We start from the raw sequence: 23,440 nt of genomic DNA, 5'->3' as shown, positions 1-23,440 counted from the left end.
ATGGGAAACGGCTCGCTGGTATCTCGAGCTGAGCGCTCATTGGTGGTTTTTACCACGTGCTGCTGATGAAACTCTCCAATTGGCTGGCAAAAGTTTGTTGTTGATTTGTGTCAGTTTTACGTCGCCACATCCATTCCCATTTTTCATCATTGTTCCACAATGTTTATCATCATGAAATTAATATCTATATATTTTATACTATACTGCTTACCGTTTTCATACTTTATATATCTTAGCATATTCATACACACTGTTCATACTGCTCACAGGCTGATATCTAGTGTATTCATACCCCACTGTTTATTCATCATTCAATTCATTCTATGTTATTCTGTAGATTGTGTACATTACTTTTCACTTCACTGCTTGTTGCACCTGGTTAGAAGCTAAACTGCATTTCGTTGTCTCAGTACCTGTAATCTGTGCAATAACAATAAAGTTGAATCTAATCTTGAGCAGGAACACATGTATTTACTTAGTACATATCTGACATTAACGACACAACACATGTGTGCATTCTTTATAAATGCAAACCGAGTCAAGCCGACTCCGGAGGTGGCGGTATGCACCTTAAAGTTGTTTGCAATCCGCCAAAAAACCGAGAGAAGAAGAAGAAGAATGCGAAGAAGAATATGAAGAAGAAGAAGCCGACTCGGAGCTGTCCGACTTCAGGCGAGCTTTTTGACACCTCCCCCGGCTGCGATCGGCTACTCTCGTCTACTTTCGAGGCGAGCCGCAATGTGTCTCAAACAAGCCTACTAAGAGTTACGACACTCCCATAGACCTCCGTTGTAAAAAATGGCGGCGCCTACTTCCGGGGTATGGACATCGAAATAGTTCAAAATATTGTCATTTGGGCGTTGGACCTCATTCACTTACATTACGGCGCGTCGATTAGTTCCAGAGGTAAGTTGCTGAAATATCTAACTCTTTTGAATTGTCAACTGTCTATATTGTATCAGAGGCCCTTTATGATGCTTATACTGGTCTTCATTTGTATATGCACAGCGTAATTATCTATATTTTATCTTGGTTGTTACAACCAATTTTGCTAGCATTGCCTGCTAGTTAGCTAGCGCGACTTCGTCAGCTTTGATTTGAAGGTAAGATTTCAGTAATGAATCGCTAACAGCTTATATATCAATGATGTTGGGTAACTAACAAGCAGGATTTAGATTGATTATGTGTTTTTATTGTTATTTTGGTTTTTATCTGCTGAACCTGACCATGTCAGCCATCCTTAGTCGGCTTTTTCTGTATGATATGACTTAACTGCTAGCACTAGTAGAAATGAGGTGGCGTTTGTGATAAATATTTCATTGCATTTTGGGATATACTAACATTTCATTATGTGACATGTTGACTGTACTTAGTTTTTTTTTGTACTGTTCCGTGTTAACTTATCTGTACTGTACAACTAGCCTAGCGCTACTTTTTAATGCTTGATGGCATGCTAGGATAGATTCCTTTGTATTGTAATATACACACTAATTTAATGATTGTTCTTCAAAGGTATTATTCAGTCTTAAAAATATAATAGCCTACTGAATAGGCTACTCTACAACAGTGAGTGAAGGATGAGCCTAAAACATGGTCATGCATCCAAAATGTTTATTTTTAAACAAAATAAACACTTTAAAAAAAATAATTAGCACTTTTTTTTTATTCAGCCTCATATGTCTGGCCTCATATGGCTGTTGCTGCTGCTGAAGGAGGGGCTGCTGCTGGAGGAGGGTGCTGCTGCTGAAGGAAGAGGAGGCTGGAGGCTGCTGACGGAGGACCGGGAATGGAGATGCCAAGTACATCGATGGCAACGAGTAAGGTGTTTGGCAGTGGCCTAGATGTTATGACCTTCGGTGCAGAGGTCTGTTGGGTCTTCTTTGCCTTCTTACTCCGACTCTTGCTGCCAAGATACCCTTTATGTTTATCCTTCCTCTCAGCCCTGATGCACTTTGATGCAATCCTTAACCTCAGCCTGATGTATGTTGAGAGGATTTTTTTTCTTCAGGTCATGGCATGAGGGCAGGTTGCTGTCCAGCAACATGGCTTCTTGTTCCAGCTGTGACACTGCATTTGAGGACTCCATGAGGGAATCGCTCATCCTCACACGGAACAGCTGCTCCACGTTCTGAACAAGGGTGAAAACCTCATCTGATGGACGGTAAAGTGCACCCCTTTTAAATTATTTTAATACCAGCAGACCAGCTCTCTCATTTATATCCTGTAGTGCCACAACAGAACCTTAGTTGTATTGCTTTTTTCACGGTGTCTTTCCCCCACCGTATCCCACCTTTTTTTGATTGCCCAAGTGCTCTAATTTGGTCTGTGTTGAAGATTTTTTCTCGGCTCTCTTTCTTAGTAATCTCTCCCTTCTCAGTTGCCTCATTAGATCCTCCACGTGAGCCCGGTCACAACTGGCCCTTGGCAGTCTGGTCCCTGGAGCACCTGACCCTGGCAAACTGGCCTCTTCATAGCTGACCCCTGACTGACTGGTTCCTGGCACACTGATCTCTGGTAAGGTGGCCACTTGATTGTCGGCCCCTGACATACTGGCCCCTGGCAGTCTGCTGACATCTGTCTCACTCTCTCTGTCTGTGATGTCCCTTTCATTCCCTTGGAACTCCATCTCAATATCTCCCTGAATCTCTGTAACAATAACAAGGCAATTGCTGTTATATGTGTATGCTGCCTTTACATGTGCACCTATTGTCATTTAAGGGTACACTATACTCCTACAGTATAGTGACATTCATCTAAGTTCGCCTATTGGCAATGTTACAGTATGAAGAAATCTGTAGATTATCTACATGTGGTATATGAGTCTTCAGAGAATCCCTGAACCCTGGTAGTTTTGAAGCTGTATAATCTGAAAGTTGCATTAGGAGTGTAGTCTATCCTTGAATTATATAACATGGGAAACATTGTTACCTTCATATATCATACCAATGTTTGATGTGCAGTAATAGGTGTGGTCATTATTCCTGACAGCTGGAGGCATACTCCTTGACGTGAATTTTCTCCTTTTCGGTTTAGGCCGATGTATAAATACTGTTGGAACAGCATCTGGCCTCAACCTCAAATTTCCTCCTGATTTGTTGCCAATATATTGGTCGTCTTCAAAGTGTACCTGTGGGTAGGTAGGTTTGATCAGTTTCCCCTGCACACTTCAAATGTCATTGAAGAGTCATAATTCTCTACACTTGGAAATATGATGCCCTTTAAAATGTTAATAAGTCATGTCACCTCTGTGAACATTACTTACATGACAGAGTTTTCTGCTGTTGTTGTCCTCTTTCAGACACAGGTTTTGTCTGTTGACCATTGCCATCCATCTCTTCCTTCGCTCTACGTCCTTAGGGAAGCCATACATCCGGAACCCCTTCTCGGTGTCAGGGTTTAGTGCTAGTTTGCTGTTAGCTGTTGTGTTTTAGTGTCTTGTCTATCGGTCTGTTGATAATTACTATACTCTCTCTCTCTCCAGGTGTCGGCACTTCCTGTCCGTGTGGCACCTGATAGACTGATTGTTGTTCCCGCCCCTGATTGTGTCCACCTGTGCCCCATTACCTAATGTGTATATTTAGTCCTTCTCTCCCTTTGTCTGGTGTTGGTTCGTCTTGTGTTATCATTACATCCATGCCTGTTTGCCAGAGATGTATATTGCAGTACCTAGTAGATCCTAGTGATTCCATGGAAAGTCCTAGTAGAACCTAGAAGTATAATTGAAAGCTTTGGTTTCTATTCAATAAAGAGTATTACCAAGCAACAGAATCGAGCATCTGAGTTCTTACGAGTCCATCGTATCGGAACGAACCAACCTAACAAGATGGACTCAGCCGATTCTACAACGCTAAAAACGGCCCTGCAGGTGCAGGGTAGACTCCTTCATCAGCATGAGGAACAGCTGTCAGCAATTAACCAAGGGGTCCAGAGTTTGAATGTTCGTCAAGACAACCTTCAAGCTACTGTGTCAACGGAAATAAACCTACTGGCTGAGAAGATGCGGGAAGTACTCACTCATCTCGTGGCAAATCCTGGTGTTCCTGCGGCACAGTTTTCCGGTCCAGCGGGGGTCGGGTCTGCTGATATTCCCGTCCAAGTCCCCGTACATTCTCCTACGATCCGCCTCGCTTCGCCAGAGAAATTCTCCGGAGAATCTGGAAACTGTCGTCCTTTCCTGGTGCAGTGCGATCTCCACTTCAAACACCAGCCCGCAGCATTTCCCACCGATTAAGCTAAAATAGCTTTTATTGTTTCTCATCTGACGGGGAGAGCGGAAGCCTGGGCAACAGCGGAGTGGTCCCGGAACTCGCCTGTTTGTCAGTCAGTAAGACTGTTTTTGGAGACCATGAGCAAGATTTTTGATCTGACATCACCCGGGAGAGAGGCAGCGAGAGCCCTGGTGAACATTAAGCAGCGGCAGAGGAGAGTGATGGATTACGCAATCGAGTTCCGTACTTTGGCAGCGGAGAGTGGGTGGAACTCAGCGGCTCTCTTTGATGCCTTCCTGCATGGATTATCGGATCCCATAAAGGATCAGTTGGCTCCATTACAGCTGCCTGAAGATGTGGACTCGCTCATCGCCATGGCTATCCGGGTTGATCAACGTCTAGCTGAAAGAGAGCGGGAGAAAGGAAGGAATACAGGATCCACTCCACCTTTCAGACAGGAATTACCGAGGGAATACTACGCTTGGCAGAGGAATTCCCAGTCTTCATCTCCAGAGCGACCAGCGCCCCCTATCGCCGCGGAGGAACCGATGCAGCTCGGTAGAGCCAGACTCACTCCGGAGGAGCGTCAGCGCCGTCTACGGGAACGGCGATGCTTCTACTGCGGCCAGCAGGGTCATGTTTCGGCAGCCTGTTCGGTAAAAGATCGGGCTCATCAGCGGGAAGGAGGACGCTGGTGAGCCGAGTGACTTCCTTCGACTCTCCAGTCAGAAAATTAATGCAGGTACAAATCAAACTTGGTGATAATACTATGACTCAGGATGCATTAGTCGATTCTGGGGCTGATGAGAGTTTGTTAGACTGGGAGTTGGCTAAAAGTTTAAACTTAAAGGTCGTTCTTTTAGATCAACCCTTAGAGGCTAGTGCTTTGGACGGCCGCCTTTTATGTACTATTACTCATCGCACGGAGCCCATGGTATTAGTCATAGATCAGGAACATCGTGAGCAAATAAGTTTTCATTTATTTAACTCTGCTCAACATCCTATCATTTTGGGGTACCCCTGGCTTGTTAAACACAACCCTCACATTGACTGGCAGACAGGAAAGGTTAAAGGGTGGGGAGTTGAGTGCTCTCGTTCATGTTTAACCAGTAAAACAGGGTTGAGTAAATTGCATAGTAACTCTAAGCAGGGGTCAGGCAATAACATTGACACTTTTTCTAAGCCTTCTGACTTTCCTGATTTGGCTAAAATTCCGGCGTGTTATTTAGATATCAAGGAGGTGTTTAATAAAACACGAGCTACTTCTTTGCCACCCCATAGACCGTACGATTGCCCCATAGACCTTCTGTCAGGCTCTACTATTCCCAAGGGACGGTTGTACTCACTTTCTGGGCCAGAAAGGGAGGCCATGAAGGAATATATCGATTCTTCACTCAAAGCTGGTTTGATTCGGACATCTTCATCCCCAGCAGCGGCAGGTTTCTTTTTCGTGGGGAAAAAGGACGGGACATTGAGGCCCTGTATTGACTACAGTCCGCTAAATCAGATCATAGTTAAGAACAGATATCCCCTTCCACTCATCTCTACAGCATTCGAACTGTTACAGGGAGCTAAGATATTCACCAAGCTTGACTTAAGGAATGCTTATCACCTTGTGCGCATCCGGGAGGGCGATGAGTGGAAAACAGGTTTCAATACACCGACGGGACATTACGAATATTTGGTGATGCCTTTTGGACTTTGTAATGCACCTGCTGTTTTCCAAGCCCTCATTAATGATGTGTTACGAGATTTCCTGAATGTTTTCTGTTTTGGGTATCTCGATGATATTCTCATCTTTTCTCCAGATGAGAAAACTCATGTTAACCATGTGCATCTTGTTCTTCAGAGACTCCTGGCTAACCATTTGTTTGTGAAGGCCGAAAAATGTGAGTTTCATGTCAACTCAGTGTCATTTTTGGGCTTTGTGATTTCCCCTAACAAAGTGGAAATGGACCCAGCTAAGGTCAGTGACGTGGTTAATTGGCCAACACCAGACAATAGAAAGAAAGTTCAGCAATTTTTGGGGTTTGCTAACTTTTACAGACGTTTCATACGCAATTTCAGTGCTATTGCCTCTCCTCTCCATGCCCTTACCTCTCCCCATGTTCAGTTTGTGTGGAATTCACAGGCAGAGAAATCTTTCCTGGAACTGAAGAGGAGGTTCACCACAGCTCCCATCCTGACTGTACCTGATCGCCACCGACAGTTTGTGGTGGAAGTGGACGCCTCCAACGACGGCGTTGGAGCAATACTGTCCCAGATATCAGCGGGGGACAACAAACTTCATCCGTGTGCTTATCTCTCCCGTAAGCTATCTTCTGCCGAGAGGAATTACGACGTGGGAAATCGGGAACTGTTGGCGGTGAAGATTGCTTTGGAGGAGTGGCGGCACTGGTTGGAGGGAGCGGAGCAGGATTTCCTGGTCTGGACGGATCACAAAAACCTGCAATACATCAGGAAGGTCAAACGTCTGAACTCTAGGCAGGCCAGATGGGCTTTGTTCTTTAATAGATTTAGGTTCACTCTGTCATATCGACCTGGTTCACAGAATGGAAAGCCTGATGCACTCTCCAGAATGTATGATCCTGAGCCATCCCCCAAGAGTCCAGACCCCATTCTGCGGCCAGACCGAGTGATAGGGAGTGTGACCTGGCCCATTGAAGCCAAGGTCAAACAGGCTAACAGCGGGAATCCTGTTCCTAAAGGGTGTCCTCAGAATCGCCTGTTTGTTCCAGGGACACTTCGTTCTAAGGTGATTCATTGGGCCCATACATCTGTTCTTTCCTGCCATCCTGGAACCAAGAGGACCCTCTTTATGGTGAAACACAGATTCTGGTGGCCTGCTATGGGGAAAGATGTGGCAGAATATGTGGCAGCATGTCCGGTGTGTGCTAGGAACAAGACGTCTCGTCAAGCTGTGGCAGGTCTTCTCCGACCTCTGCCCATTCCCAACAGACCATGGTCGCACATTGCGTTGGACTTTGTGACAGGATTTCCACCTTCGGCAGGTTACACCACAGTACTCACAGTCATTGATCGTTTTTCCAAGATGGTACACCTCATCCCCATGTCCAAATTGCCTACGGCCAGAGAAACAGCACAGGCCATGTTGTCCCATGTTTTCCGTATCCATGGTTTCCCAAACGATGTCGTTTCAGACCGAGGCCCACAATTCGTTTCACGTTTCTGGAGGGAGTTTTGTCGCCTGATCCAAGCCACTGTGAGTCTGACGTGCGGATACCATCCCCAGTCAAACGGCCAAGCGGAGAGGATGAACCAAGAAAATGAGACCTGTTTGAGATGCCTGGTGTCCCAGAAACCTACCACCTGGAGCAAACATCTGATTTGGGTTGAGTATGCACGCAACACCTTACCCACATCAGCCACCGGGATCTCTCCTTTCCAATGTGTCCATGGATACCAGCCTCCATTGTTCCCGGAGCTCGAGCAGGAAGTTATCGTACCATCAGCACATTCTCTGGTTCGCCGCTGTCGCCGGGTATGGAAGGGAGTTCGCCAGATGCTGCAGAGAAGTGCGACCGGCATGAAGAGGTTGGCTGACCGAAAGCGACGTCCATCTCCTAGATACAAGGTCGGTCAACGAGTGTGGTTGTCCACCAAAGATCTTCCTCTGCACGTCCCCTCCAGGAAACTGGCTCCTCGGTTCGTTGGTCCATATCCCATTTCAAAAGTTATTAATCCTGTTGCTGTTCGCCTATGTCTCCCAAAGTCCCTCAAGGTCCACCCCACGTTCCATGTCAGCAAGCTGAAACCAGTTTTAGAGAGCAGACTGGTTCCCCCCTCCACACCACCTCCACCTCCCCGGGTCATCGACGGAGGTATCGTCTATACAGTAAAAAAGATTCTGTCAGAAAGAAAGCGGGGTAGAGGGAGGCAGTTCCTGGTCGACTGGGTAGGGTATGGAATAGAGGAAAGATGCTGGATCCCGGGCAGCTTCATTGTCGACAAGTCCCTTATCACAGATTTTGACAGACTACGGTCTCACTATTCAGGGACGTCTGGAGCCGTCCGTAAAAGGGGGGGTACTGTCAGGGTTTAGTGCTAGTATGCTGTTAGCTGTTGTGTTTTAGTGTCTTGTCTATCGGTCTGTTGATAATTACTATACTCTCTCTCTCTCCAGGTGTCGGCACTTCCTGTCCGTGTGGCACCTGATAGACTGATTGTTGTTCCCGCCCCTGATTGTGTCCACCTGTGCCCCATTACCTAATGTGTATATTTAGTCCTTCTCTCCCTTTGTCTGGTGTTGGTTCGTCTTGTGTTATCATTAGATCCATGCCTGTTTGCCAGAGATGTATATTGCAGTACCTAGTAGATCCTAGTGATTCCATGGAGAGTCCTAGTAGAACCTAGAAGTATAATTGAAAGCTTTGGTTTCTATTCAATAAAGAGTATTACCAAGCAACAGAATCGAGCATCTGAGTTCTTACGAGTCCATCGTATCACTCGGATCGATTAGAGCACCCAAATGCTATGTATGACAACTGATCTATTAAAATGCAATATAAACGAAAGTGCCATAATATTTATTGTGCAAACATTTTAACATGAATATTGCTATGTCCTCTGTTCAGTCTGCTCCCAACTGTATTCTCTCCCTTTATTCACCACTGTTCCTATTCTTGCTCTGCTTTTTAGGGCCCAGGAAACAGATGAAGAGGATGTCCCTTTCACAAAGGAACCTTCTTGTTTTTTTCAAAATGATTAGGCCCCTGGATGCCCTAGACTAGAGTTCTGTATTGCTTTTTTGTAAATAGTTGCTTTTTTGTAAATAGTTGTTTGTAAATATTTGTAAAATGCCCCCACCCACAATTGTTGTTCGCACAATTATGCTTGTGCGAACAACAATTGTGGGTGGGTGCTTATTGTGCTGCAGACGTTGAAGGACCTGAGTCTCCTGAGGAAATACAGGTGAAAGGTGAGGAGAGGTCATCGCTTGGAAGGTTTTATTTCCTGTGGTGTCTCAACAGAACTTAATATGAATTGCTTTATTGTCTCGTCGCTGGATCACCTCCCCCTGGCAAAGTGGCCTCGTCATTTTAATTTGTATTGTTGACAAACCTGTTTTTGTTGCTCTGTTGAACCATGGTTCAACAGGAGCTTCTGTAAATAGTTTTGTAAATAGTTTGAATATTTATCATAGTAATCATTTTCAGTCTCCCACTCTCTCAATTTAATTTATTGTTTCTTTGCCCCACCATATATTTTGTTGTCCAAGGGCACTAATTTGGTCTGTGTTGAAGATTGTTTTACACTTTAGATTAATAAAAATTGTGTTTTTTGGCTGAATTAATCATTTTCTGTTGAACCCTAACTAGTGCTGCGTACCTGGACTCACATTCAGGTTCAGGTCCGGACTCAAGTCCAGAGGTTCAGGTTCAGGTCCGGACTTATAAGTCCGGACCTGAACCCATGGCTTGTGTCAAGTTGTGTGAGTAACTAAAGTGAACTTATTGTGAGCTAATTATCAATTTAAAATTAACAATAATCAACTCAAATTCAAACTCATCAGGTTTATTGTGCTCCCATCTAACTTGTGTCCACATTTCTCTACAAAGTACAAATGTAGAAAAAACACTTTTTGCCACTTAGTCTACAAATGACTTATGACAGCAACTACAGTGAACTACTACAAAGTTCAAACATTTATTTCATTTACCAAACTAAAGTAACCAAACAGTCCCTGAGCTGACTGAGCCTAAATCCCTAAAACGTTGCTGAAAGGTAGAGTGTAGAGTAGACTATACGCATTACACTGTTACACACCTACTATACAGTATAGGCTAAACTGTAGTGACTGTACAGTCAGAGTGTACTGTCTGTACATTTTCTACAACTCTACATGTGTACATTATACAGTACATACTACATACATAGTGATGTACATACATACTGTTAGAAATTAAAATCAATGTTGATATGGCGTAATTTTGAATTAAATACACTATTTAATTTAAATCAGTTTTATTCTGAATAAAACGGAAGTTCACACTATTAACTTAACTAATACTTTTATTCTGAAAATTCTTCACTTCCGGTTAGCATTAGCATGTGGCGAAAGGCTACGTTTTCAAACCGTGAATCGAAGGTGAAATGACATGTGATGTTGTACACTGAGCACACTGGGATTAGCACTCATTTATTGACGCTGAATAACGTTTATCAGGGAATGTTTAAATAACAACAGACACCAGAATATACGTAAGTGCTAGTTTTTTTGCGAGTCCAAGTACCGGTTCCCGACGTTCCGGTTTTAACCGGACTTGAACCGAAACTTTTTACAAGTCCAGTACCGGTTCGGCTTGCCGGTACGCAGCACTAACCCTAACCCTCTTTGTTCTCATTCTCATTCATTTGACTTTGTTTTGTTCTAACACACATCACTTTTTCCATACACTGTTCTTAATAAGTAATAGGCTACCAAGCTTTCCGTTGTCACCCTGCCTCTCCAAATGCAAAACTGTCAATAAAAAGTATGCAATAATGCACCGTTAAACTTGTCCGGCTACTATAGAGATGTGCTCTGAGCGAGAAGAGGTGTTTGAATGACGCATGCGTCGTGGCGCAAGCTACTTATAGAGAGGCGAAGTCCCTCCCTTTCCGGGAGCCTCCATGGGACCCCGGAAGCGTAAAATTATACATTGAAGTCAATGGAGAGAGAAAGGTTATCTTTTGATCCCGTTTGAATTGTGCCACGAATGACACATATGATGTTTGTCAATTTAAAAGAATATTTTGCAAGTCAAAAAAATAAAAATGTGTCGTAAAACTGTGAAGTTACACATTTTTTTGTGTGAAACCGCTGAGTGAACTACAGGTCTCTAGTCTCGCACAATACGCGTCACCATCACAAAGACGGCCGTCACGTTAGCAAATTTCACCTGTTTCTTTCAGAATGAGAATAAAAGTATAAAACGAGGTGAACATCACTACAAGTCTGGACACGTTGAGAGCTGTACATACACGAAAGGGGGGTTAGTCGGTTCTGTAAGAGCAGCGGGACCGGCTTTACAAGGTTTCGGTGAGTAATATGAGTGCAATGTGTAACGTTAATGTCAGCTAGGCTAGCTAACATTAGCTAACAAGGTACACTAACGTGTTTTGTTTTAGGAACTAGTTTTCTCCTTAAGAACTTCGTGGTCTCTGTGTATGCTGTGGATAACATTAGTGTTCACAAGAACAAGGTACACTCCCGTGTTTTGTTTTAGTTTCTCTTCAGATTGAAGCGGCCAGTTTTATATCGACTATACTGTATGTGTGATCTCCTTTTACATCTCGTTGTGTCATTTGAGTTTATTTGCTGTGTGTAGATTCAAGGGTTTTGGTTATCTTGTCAATTTGTTTGGTTATCTAGGCACAGCTGTGTGTGACTCCCTCTGGTACACTGGTATGTGTTTTCCTAATGTAGAGAGCATTGATTAATTAATAAACTACACACTGAGTCTAGATCCTGACCAAGTCCTTTTTTATTGTTGATCAAATGTTTTTCAAAAATATATTCATACACATTTAGAAAAATACAATGTACAATCACAACCAGTACAACACAAATTACAAAAAATACAGAAAAAACAAACAATAACAACAATCAGACAAGAGGACAAAACTATGGAAAAATAACCCCTCCCACCCCCAGATCCGGACCATCCTTGTATTATTGCTCATTCAATCTATTATAGCATGCTAACAAACATGGTACTTACTTTATTTGTACAGATCTGCATGGGAGACGATGGCGCGATGCAGAGCGCTGTCTGTGATTGTGCACGGGGGATGTACAAATGCAGCCACGCTGCAGCATTGGCAATATGTGCCATGTGGCAGATCAGCTCCACAGATGTGGAGTGCCAGTGGAGGAAGCCTGGCACTTCCAAAGTAGTCCAGCCGGTGTCTCAACTTTACCAACAGTGAGAGGAGACATACAACCCACTGGCCAGAGACATCGCCACTCAGGATGTAGACTGGTTCAGGTCTGCACTGAGGGGCGCACAGTGTGGCATGGCATGGCTTTTGTCACCTGAGCCAGAGCCGCGGCCTCAACATCAGGCCATTGTCACCGTGCCGGAGCTGGTGAAGGGGCATGGGGGTGGGGGGCTTGAGGCAATGCTTGAGGCAATGCTTGCCTCAATGCGACTGAGCAGAGACCAGCAAGCTGCCATCCAGACAGTGAAGTGTCCACCATCATTATACATGATGGTGTATATAGGATATATATATATATATATATATATATATATATGTTTGTATACATATCTGTAAATTGTATAATTTTATTTGATTTAAAAGTCTTTTTGATCTCTCTGTCTATAAACACAAACTGAGTAAGATTGACAATAAAGTTGACTTTGAAAAATATATATATTCTTTATGAAAATAGTTGACTGTTGGAGAAATGAATTGATTTGATTTTCTGAAGTTAATTTAACTTTGGCGCCCATGTAAGGTCATTATTAAAAAGGTACAATCAATTTGTTTAGGGTTGACTAAAATAATGATAAACATTTCATCTGGATTATTTACTGACAGAATAAGAAACTCAATAATGCTCTACTCACCTGTTCCTTTTTATAAAGTGAAACAGTTGAAACGATAGATTTTAGTAAACTTAAAAACAACCTTCTCCAAAAGCTATCAAGGAATATACCGAATACTTATTTTAGAACGTTATTACATATTATTTGTATATAGTTTGAATGATCCATAATTGACAGAAGCTTGTGTTTACACTGACCTGTTACTCATATATTAATGTCTTTGTAACTTCAGTAAACCACTACCTCACTCATTTCTTTCATTCATCACGTCAAGTGATACATGAACCAGTTTAATCATTATAATAACGTAGGATTGCAACTCTTTGAAACTGTAGGTGGCTCTTAAAAGAGCCGTTGTATTTGGGTGTGCTGGTCTCGGGTCAGTCTAAGCCCTCTCTCCGCGGATGCGGCGGGCCAGCTGGATGTCCCTGGGCATGATGGCGACCCTCTTTGCTTGGTTCATCTTACTGGGGGGCAGCTACATGGATGTCGGTGCAGTCCACAGTCATTGTGTAGTTGAAGGCAGAATTAATGTATTATTGACTCCGAATGAAGCACAACTTCATGTCATACAATACATTGACTTTATTTGTAATTGTGTAAAAAAATAAAGCATTGATTAGCAAGTAGGACCTGCAGGAACAGAGCATCGGTGATGGATGGAGCTGGGAAGAGAGAAGAATAAAGAAAACAGAACAACTTTATTATCGGATATTAAAAATTCAATTTCAAAACAAGTTGCCGCTCCTACAGTTTTCTAGTGTGTAAAGATGATTTCACTTGACCTATGCAAAATATCACACTCAATACACGTGTGTCTCTGGGGGGTGCATTGTGCCTTTGAAGTATATAAATAATATACCATAACCAAATACTATTACGTACAGTGGAAATCAGGTTGCCAGGGCAGGTCAGTCCAGTGTGCATGTTCCTCAGGGTCTCAGCAGTTACAGGTGAGGGAAAGGAAATAAAAGTAAAAAAGGTCAGTAACTAACAACACTTTAAAGTAACAACACTTTGAATAATTATCTCTTCTAATAATTTTCTCTCAGTAATCACTCAACTACTGTCTTTCCAACAAACAGATTGACTCACCCTTACTGTCATCACAATGAAACACGTCCAGAAGAATATCATGCAAAGCTATCAGTACTTGAGATTATATTGGCCCCAAAAAGAACCTTGAAAAGGACATGTGTGTGTGTTGGTAAGATTAAGTGTGTGTGTGTGTGTGTGTGTGTGTGTGTGTGTGTGTGTGTGGTGTGTGTGTGTGTGTGTGTGTGTGTGTGTGTGTGTGTGTGTGTGTGTGTGTGTGTGTGTGTGTGTGTGTGTGTGTGTGTGTGTGTGTGTGTGTGTGTGTGTGTGTGTGTGTGTTGGTCAGGGAGTGTATTGTGTGTGTCAGGGTGTCTGGGAAAGTGTATGTGTGTGTGTGTTGATATCTTGGTCAGGGAGTGTAGTGTGTGTGTGTGTGTCAGGGTGTCTGGGAAAGTGTATGTAAGAAGGTTTATATATATAGGATTACTTTAAAACAGTCCCAAATAATACATGTTCACTTCAATACAGTTCAAGATAATACCTGTTTACTTTAATACAGTTTAGAACAATATCTGTTTGCTTTAGTTTACTTCATGTAATAAAATAATAATTTCATGGTAAGGCTACCATTACTAAAGTAATGTAATGCTAACTAACGTGCTCGCTACTCGTCGCTACTCGTCGCTACTAGCTAGGTAGCTAACTTGACTGTGTTCCATGCACAACATGTGTATTACCTGATATGTCTGATCCGGCGACTCCTGGTCCTTTCATCAGACGGGAATCGATAGAACGAGCAAGTGGTATGATCACTTATGTGATTACAACCTGGTACAAAGCACACAGGCATCTTGTAAAAGTGAATTTATTTTTAGCAATCTCTTATTTATTGGAGGGAATAAATCGGTTATGAGATCTTCTTCTTCTTCTTCTTCTTCTTCTTCTTCTTCTTCTTCTTCTTCTTCTTCTTCTTCTTCTTCTTCTTCTTCTTCTTCTTCGCTTTAATTACGAGTCGCAACCATTTGGAGCATTATCGCCTGTGACATCACTTACGCGAGCCAGAATGGGATTTGGGATTTGTAGTCTTTGTAGTCGCGTATTTTTCATAGTCTTATATTTCAACAGTTTTACGACAAAATGTGACTTTTTTGACATGGAACTTATTGTTTAAGATTGACAAACATCATATGTGTAGTTCGTGGCACAATTCAAACGGGATCAAAAGATACGTGTTCTCTCTCCATTGAATTCAATGTACATTTTTCGCTTCCGGGGTCCCATGGGCCGGAAGTAGATGGGCGTGACTTCGCCTCTCTATAGGGGGTGAATTCCCTGACGCTGACGTCAAGATCACCAGCCAATCAGGATTGGCGTAATGAGATTGATGCTTCTGTTTGCTCCGCGATGAGGCGCATCCCATAGTGAGACATCGAACGGAGTGTTATGAATGAGAACATCGATGCCTTGTCTGGACAATGGATTAATTACCGGCTCCTGATCTGCGTAAGGTCCACTGTGCCTGGTGCCTCAGTGGCCTTTTGAAACGTTGTTGTTGTTGTTGACAAATAGCCACTACAATATATAAATATGTTATTTAAAACCACCTTGAATATGTTGTGTTAATGTTATGACATGTTTTCTCATAAATGATGCGGTTTTGCATTTCTATAGGTTGTACGAGCATGGTTTTATATACTATCATGTTTAATCATGTTTTATGCCATTTGCTAAGACTTGATAAGTCGCTCATAAAACACAGGAGGTATGGAAACTAACAACACCATATGTAGTAAATTGTACAGCTAATATAACACAACACATTAGTTGTATTTCCTCTAACTGGTGGATATAGAGTTGCTGCGGGGAGGGGGGGTGTTGAGATGCACAGGCTGCAGTGGAGACGCTGCGCACAGCTGATCGACAGCTGGGACACAAACCACCAAATACGAAAACATAATTCAGATCCAGTCGTCATGACTCCACTCCGGAAGGATTCCCCGATCATTTCTTACAGTTTCTCATCAAGGGGGCGTGTCTCCTGTCACCGGTACAAACACACTGCCTGAGGAAGGCTATGTGTATTCTTTTTGTCATTAACCTTTTTCGGACCACTTATTTATTTATTTTGGCGATGATCCGACCTCCATGCTGCTACTGGTTCAAACTGCATCCACCAAACAATATGATTTATCTCCACCTCCCCAAAATAACCAAAATCTTGCACGGTGTGAGATGTCTTTTTCAGCTGTTCTGTCGTCATTTCCTGCGATTTTCTTCATAAAGTCAGACACAATGGCTGCAGTCGGATAGTTTAAAAATCACTTAACTTTCATGATATCATTTCTCGGTCATAATCGGTTGTTTCCGTGAACGGCCGACTGTTGAGTGACGGCAAATGCTGCGGCTGCAAGGCATTGTGGGGCAGCATTTTCGCTTCTCCTGTCGGTTAGGGAGGTCCAGTGGTTCCTAAGCTAAAGGAGGTTATAAAGGAAGTTTGAAACCTCCTTTCCTATCATTCTCATCATTCTAGAGAATTCGAACGGCACTTATCATGGCTGCCACTGAGGGACTTCTGGGTCATTTCACTCCTTTAGGAAGGTTCCTAAGCTAAATGGACTATTCGACTTCAGCCAATGAATGAATGAATGAATGGGCGTTTCTTTGACTATTTATAGGCAAATATGGGCGTTACGTGAAGTCCGCAAAAGCTGCACCGCATTTCGAGTCGATTGTGATGTATAAAGGGAAACCGGCGTAGGAAGTGATGTACGCACTTTCCTCGCCGGTACGCATTGTTTGGTGAATCGGAAAATGTCGGAACATTTCTGTACCTGGGGCCTTATAAATGAGGCCCCAGGTCCTGATCTAAAACCACTAGACCTACACTCATCAAATCTGGACTGGATTGTCCCACATAGTCTAAAGATTCTTTATAACACAGTTTGAGATTTGTGAAACCTTTATTCTGTTTGTGAAAATACAAGAAGGCATAAAGGCTTGCCCAGCTGGGAGGTTCACTCTCTGATTCTGATCCTGGCCTGCTGCAGCAACCTCAGCCTTCCACCTGTGTTTGTATTTTCACAAATAGAATAAAGGTTTCACAAATCTCAAACTGTGTTATAAAGAATCTTTAGACTCTCTGGGATAATCCAGTCCAGATTTGATGAGTGAATATATGAAACAGGCTGTAAGTGCATGAAATGTACGTGGGGTTTTAACATAAGATGGTGTCATATCAATATCATATTGGGAGTTTTATCATGAGAATGCTGTGCGTATGATAATGCATGGATGATCATATCCTGGCTCACACAAGCCTGATGACGCATGGATGATTCCAGTTCTCACCCACACTTTGAACCCCCTGGGTGTGGCTTGCGTCGCATGTATTGCTTGATGCTGTTGAATTTCCCCTTGAAAGGAATCATCATCTCATCCACAGAGTTGTGTTCTTCTGGTACCACCTGCAGGCATTTCTCTCTGAATGTATCAAGCCAGGGTCTGAGTTTCCAGAGTGTGTCTTTCTTTTCCATCTCTGACACTGTCAAGTTGTTAACTAAATGTAATTGTTATGTTTATGCATGGGGTTTTAGGTTGTTGTGTTGTTTTCTGTTCTTTTCCCTCTCTCTGCTCTTTCTCTCCTTCTCTGCAGGACTGGTGTCAGTGTGACAGGGGGCGTGGCTGGTATTCTCCTGGCTGCAGATGAGGCACACCTGTTCTCACTTCCCTAATCAACCCTCTCTTTAAGAGCCTGGCCCTCACCTCACTACTCTGCCAGAGTAGTATATGCTGTTTGTCGATCCAGAGTGCTTCTCTACAGCCCAAGCCAAGTTTTTGTTTCTCTTTGCAGTTTTTGTGCAACTTTTTGAGTTTTTGGCCAAGAACGTTTTCCTTCTGTTTCTTTTTGGACCTTTCTGCTACCAGCCAGCTCCCTGTCGACAGTACCTGCCATGGCCTAGTATTATTAATTAAACACCTTGAACTTTACTTGTGTCTGTCTCTGCTTTGGGGTCCAAGAATCCAAACGCCACAGTAATGATGTCAACAGATATTGGAATCTGTTGCGTGCCATCACATCAGAAACAGGGGGGTACCGTGTGTCAGTCTCCCAATACATACGGACTCCAGCCATTTCTGACTTAACCTATTATCATAATAAAAGAAATACCTACACCCACACATGCAGGTGAACCAGTTCAACAAGTCACACAATGCTGTCTGGCTAATGATAACAGGCTAATTATCATACTAAAAGGGATACATCCAAGTGTCCCAACACATTTCAGAAATAACTGTTTCTGCCAAAACCAGAGAAGAGTTAAATGAATTGTTGTAACTAATTAACTGATAAATGTGTTTATAGTTTTCCAAAAAAATAATAAATTCCTTATATGTGTGGTGTTAACCTACTTGAAAATAAACCTGTTTCTGATTCTGAACTGATCATTGTGGAGGAACTTCCACACAAAAGCAACCTCTTTGGTAAGTTTTGGCTATTACAGGCTATTGAAGTGTTGGCCAGACGGGTAATACTGCATAGGCAATTAACAGTACAGGCTATAGAAATGTTGGCCAGGCGGGCACAACTTGCATACTAATTACAACCCTAATATCAATCCTAACAATGGGAAGTGAATATTTAGTAGCGAGATGTGAATTCAAACTGGGAAAATCAAACCAGAGAAGGAAGTTACAGTGATACTTAAATGAGACTTAATGATACATTTCTGCAATAATCATAATCTGGTTCACACACACGTACACATCACTGTGTTTTCAACAAACAAGGAGGAGATTTGTATTTCCTGATGACGTGTCACTGTCTCTGAATGTGGCTATTGTTCATGATTGTACATATTGTCTTGTGACTGTGAGAACATTTTGAAATGTATAATGACTCAGCTGGATATCAGCCTGATAGGTGGTGATTGGTTGTTTCAGTATAATGGGAGGTGTGGAAGAGCACTATAAATGATACTGACCAAGAGTCCCTCCATCACGACTAAGCAGGAGCTTCTTCAGAAAGATTCAGAGAACTCCTACAGGTATGTTACAGTAGAGATAGTTGTGACTGTTTGACACAAGGTGGTTCTGTTTTTGGGGGAAATATTGGCATTTGTAATGATATTTGCATTATTTCTCAGGTTTAGTCCGACATCAGAATGATGAACCGTGCTTTCCTCTCTGTGGCTCTGCTGCTGCTGGTGCTGCTTCCTGGGGCCCCAGCAAGAAAGGACTCACCTAAAAGTGATCCAGCTGAAAGCATTCCAGCTGAAAGCAATTCAGATGAAAGCATTCCAGATGAAAGTAATTCAGATGAAAGCATTCTAGCTGAAATGCTTTCAGCTGAAAGCATTTCACCTGAAAGTGATTCAGATGAAAGCATTCCAGATGAAAGTAATTCAGATGAAAGCATTTCACCTGAAAGTGATTCAGATGAAAGCATTCCAGATGAAAGCATTTCACCTGAAAGTGATTCAGATGAAAGCATTCCAGATGAAAGCATTTCACCTGAAAGTGATTCAGATGAAAGCATTCCAGATGAAAGTAATTCAGATGAAAGCATTTCTCCTGAAAGTGATTCAGATGAAAGCATTCCAGATGAAAGCAATTCAGATGAAAGCATTCCAGATGAAAGCATTCCAGCTGAAAGCATTTCAGATGAAGTTGCACCAACTCCAAGTAAGAGCTGCAGAAAAAATAATTGGTCATGTTTTTATTAAAAGGACCACATCAACAAATACTTGAATATCACTGATGTGCAATAACAGTTCCTGTCAATATAAAAGTTTGTGCAATACCACTTCTTTATACACTTATTATATGCAGTTAACACTTTATTACTTTACAATTTGTTAACGTTTCCGTCTCGATACTTTTATATATTGATTTACTTTTTAAATCTTTTATCCTTGTTAAGTATTTGTTTTTGCTCATTTGCTTGTATTTGTTATAACATGAGCTTGCCTTTGTATTGAATATATAAATCTAATCTTTTTCCTTTTTTTTCATCTGCACTTTACTTCTGCTGCTGTATAGATATTTCCTTGATACCGGAAGTAGGGTTAGGGTTTCTGATTCTGGCCATTAAAAACAATACATGTTGTATTCCTGTATGTTCTTTATTCTCTTTTTAGATTATGTATTAACTATGACTTCATTTCTTTCCAGATTGTGTAACTCCCTTCAGCATCCTGGTGTCAAACTCTGTAACCGACGCTCCCAACAAGACCTACAGCACGTGTGTGGTTGACAGAGGAATCTTACTGGAAGGAATGAGGAGACTGCAGGAAACAAACAAAGGGTTTAGGTAAGATCATCACATCAGCTTTAAGCACGAATCGACCCCTTTTTAATTATAACCAGTGTTGGAATGTAACAAAGAACATTCACTCAAGTAATGTACTTAAGCACAATTTTGAAGCACTGATACTTGAGTCGTTTGCCCCTTCATACTTCTACGACTCTTCTTACTTTTCACCATAAAATGTTTAACTCACCACTGTTTTCTCTGTCAAAAGCAATTATCTAAACAGCTTGATGTTGTGTATTCCATGTCCTTCATTGAGATATCTCCTGTCGTCCCTGCAGGTTCACCTACACCGAGGATCCCACCTACGGCCCATATCTGCAGAGTGTGAATGGTTTGAAAGGCAATACAAAGGACCGCACTTACTGGGAGCTGCTGGTCAAAAAAGCCAACGAAACCATCAGACTTAATGTTGGTGAGTCAAGCTGCTTTTTGTCTTTTTAAAGTCAACTTCCACTATCTTATTCAAAATCAATTTATATCATATTTTTGTTTGCAGGTATTGGAGCTTTCATTCCAAGTGAAAATGACCAAATCATCCTGAATTTTAAGGAGTACTAAAGGATCCGACGCCACTGGAAATCATCATAAGATCAAAGCCAGATTCAACTGTATGATTATGTATTTCATACATTCAGATATAAATAACAGCTTGATACATAACCCCTAATGTAAACGAGAGGGATTCGCATTACGATGTCTTGACTTTTTGATGGTCTCATGGGAATCCACCTTCACTTTAAATGTTCTGCTTGTAATCAAATATTTCTTCTTTCCTATTACTGAGGCAGTGCGATTACATAACACTATACCCACTTGAACATGCTTTGTGTGAATCTTTCTGTACCAGGAAACAAACAATACAATATCCTTTACAGCATTCAAATCTGTGTGATGAGAACTTTTCCCCTCATGCACGAATACCATTGTATTATGTAATTTGCAACATTAGCATCATTTCCAGAAAGGTTTGAGAACAAGGAAAACATCATGCACACCATTGTTGGCATTCATCCTGTTCAACATTTCCTAAACAATATGAAGGTCACCACTTACAGGTGGCAACACAATACTGATATATAATTGTTGGTTAATGTTTGGGTAATTAAGGAAACCGTCTTAGGAGTCAGTAACAGAACACGATGCAAGTGTAACAGCATGTAATATCTGTGTCTACTTACTGTAAGTCTTTGTTAATGTTAAGACTGTTTCTATTTCTTAATTAATCAAGAATAAATGTAGTTATTCGTTCATAGAAGACACAAGTGTTTCAAGAATAATAATGTTGGTGTCGTTGATACTATTTGTATGCTACTGTTCAAGTAATTTTTGGACAATACTGTTTTTCTATTGTCGAAATGACAGCAAAAAGGTCTTCCTGTTTTTCGGTCATATAATATTATATCCTTTTAAAAACTTATATTGAGCTTTGATTTATTTCAGGACAAATTCTTGTTTACACACTGTCCACTAAACATTTAATCTCAAACCATCATCAAAATACCACATATAGTACAACCAGCCACACAAAGGTAATTTAAACACGAGGAACAGCTGATTTAATATAAGTTGTGTAAACTCAACCTCCAGGGGTGGGTAAGAAATCTATATTCTATAAGGTAAAGAGGCTTCCTTCACTTTTAGAAATGTTGACAGAAATGCAATCGACGCTCCGACAACAATCTTACTACTGTAAGCAGGTAGAATCAGGAAACATAGAAACAGGAAAAATAAAGGTAATGAAATAAACTGTCAGTATTTTGACATTGGTTATGCTATGTTTAACAATATATTGCTCTTGAATAGATAACGTATGCTAGTGTATTAGTTACGCATTTATACTATTCTTTAAAGAGGCCCTTTTTTGGGTTGTCCCTTTCTTTGGTGTGTTATATAGGTTTTTGGGCATAATGACATCACTATGTAACACTCTTGCTTCTATAGGCTAGCGCTTCTACCGATTGATGTTGATAGGCTAAGGGGCAGGACATCTCTAAGCGGTTGACCATTCACAACAGAGTCTGCCAGCTAACCAATCAGAGCAGACTGGACTCTGGTTTCAGACAGAGGGTGAAAAGAGGTGCTGCAGCACAGGCAGAATGAGATAAATAAAGAGCTTTTTGAACATTAAAGCATGGAGACATGTCCCAGTAGAGACACTACATACAAATATGTACCTGAAAGTGAATGAAATGATGTCCTCTTTATACTGCAATGCTGTTCATGCCATTAAAGGACAAGATAAAGGGACACATCATTAACACATGGAATAACAAAATCACCAACTCTATAAAACAAAGGGTACACTTATTTTTTGGGACATTTCCAAAGATGTCTTACTGTAGAATCACATTGTTGGTCAAAATGTTTGAGATAATTGAATGGAATTCCATTTGTGATGCTCATTGTATTACAAAATGTGCTCTAAAAAGTTGATAGGCCTTTTGTCAAAACACGTTGACAGCTTTTTTAATTTCCCTTTGAAAAACATTAAAACCAACAAAAAAAAGGAAATAAAAGGAATGACAACACATGAATATTTTTATTAGGATGATATAAGCATTTTATACAGAAACATTTTGTGGGGTTGATCACTTATTGTCCAACAATCAATTCCAACAGTGGCTGCTGAATCTTCACCACTTCGAAAATGTCAGAATGATTTGCTCATTGGCGTTGGGAATGTAACATCCGATGCCTATACAAAATAATGAGACATAAAGTGTATTATAATCTGATTTAAAGTAAAGAAAGGGTAATCGACAGACATATGACTGGTAGACTTACCAACGTCCGGTATTATGACTTTACCATCTGCAGTCTTGACCATTAGCTGCCAGTATGTATGGTCTTTATCATTTCCAGCCACCCCATTCACACTTTCCAGGTACGGGCCAAAGTTTGGATTATCTGAGTATGTGAACCTGCAGGACCAAACAGAAGAACAATTGACAACTATCAATTAAGTTACTTGGAGTATTTGTAAAAAGCTGCTGTTACTATGAACCACAACAACCGCAAGATAAGTCTCTGGCAGAGGATCGGAACACTGTCAAGGTTGTCCGAGTTTATTAGAGTTCCTCCTAAAGTCAACAACTGATTTTACGATCATACTTAAAGTTTGCATTCGTGTCCATGAGTCCCTTCAGCGCACCCAGCAGGATCCCTCTGTAAGCCACATGTGTGCTGAAGGTCAGAGGTTTAATGTCATACAAGCTGTTCTCCACCACCACATCAATGGGAACCTGTCTAAAACCTGAAATAAAACAGAGGAAAATGTATTTAAAATGTAAGTAATCACAATTATTTTGGATAAAGTTTTATAAACTGTC

The 23,440-nt window shown here is 41.6% G+C and overlaps 1 protein-coding gene and 1 long non-coding RNA gene across 5 annotated transcripts; both read left to right on the top strand.

The window, feature by feature from the left end:
• The first annotated feature begins 1,730 nt into the window (after window positions 1-1,730).
• Window positions 1,731-3,387, top strand: LOC139434960 (uncharacterized). 4 transcript variants are annotated; one of them, XR_011644241.1, is made up of 5 exons: window positions 1,731-1,864; window positions 2,009-2,161; window positions 2,378-2,514; window positions 3,034-3,133; window positions 3,299-3,387. It is a non-coding gene; the product is annotated as an uncharacterized lncRNA (long non-coding RNA). The 4 variants fall into 4 exon arrangements; XR_011644239.1 differs by having other exon boundaries at window positions 3,034-3,381; XR_011644240.1 differs by having other exon boundaries at window positions 1,737-1,817; window positions 3,034-3,381.
• A 15,420-nt stretch (window positions 3,388-18,807) lies between these two features.
• LOC117457784 (variable charge X-linked protein 3B-like) lies at window positions 18,808-21,366 on the top strand. The gene is made up of 5 exons (XM_034098011.1): window positions 18,808-18,843; window positions 18,943-19,480; window positions 19,970-20,108; window positions 20,390-20,523; window positions 20,608-21,366. The coding sequence occupies exons 2-5, from the start codon at window positions 18,961-18,963 to the stop codon at window positions 20,667-20,669; spliced, it is 855 nt and encodes a 284-aa protein (XP_033953902.1). The 5' UTR covers window positions 18,808-18,843; window positions 18,943-18,960; the 3' UTR covers window positions 20,670-21,366.
• The last annotated feature ends 2,074 nt before the right edge of the window (window positions 21,367-23,440 follow it).

The sequence above is a fragment of the Pseudochaenichthys georgianus genome, chromosome 13, assembly GCF_902827115.2.
Source record: "Pseudochaenichthys georgianus chromosome 13, fPseGeo1.2, whole genome shotgun sequence".
Taxonomy (NCBI): Eukaryota; Metazoa; Chordata; class Actinopteri; order Perciformes; family Channichthyidae; genus Pseudochaenichthys; species Pseudochaenichthys georgianus.
This window is presented reverse-complemented; position numbering and strand designations above follow the sequence as displayed.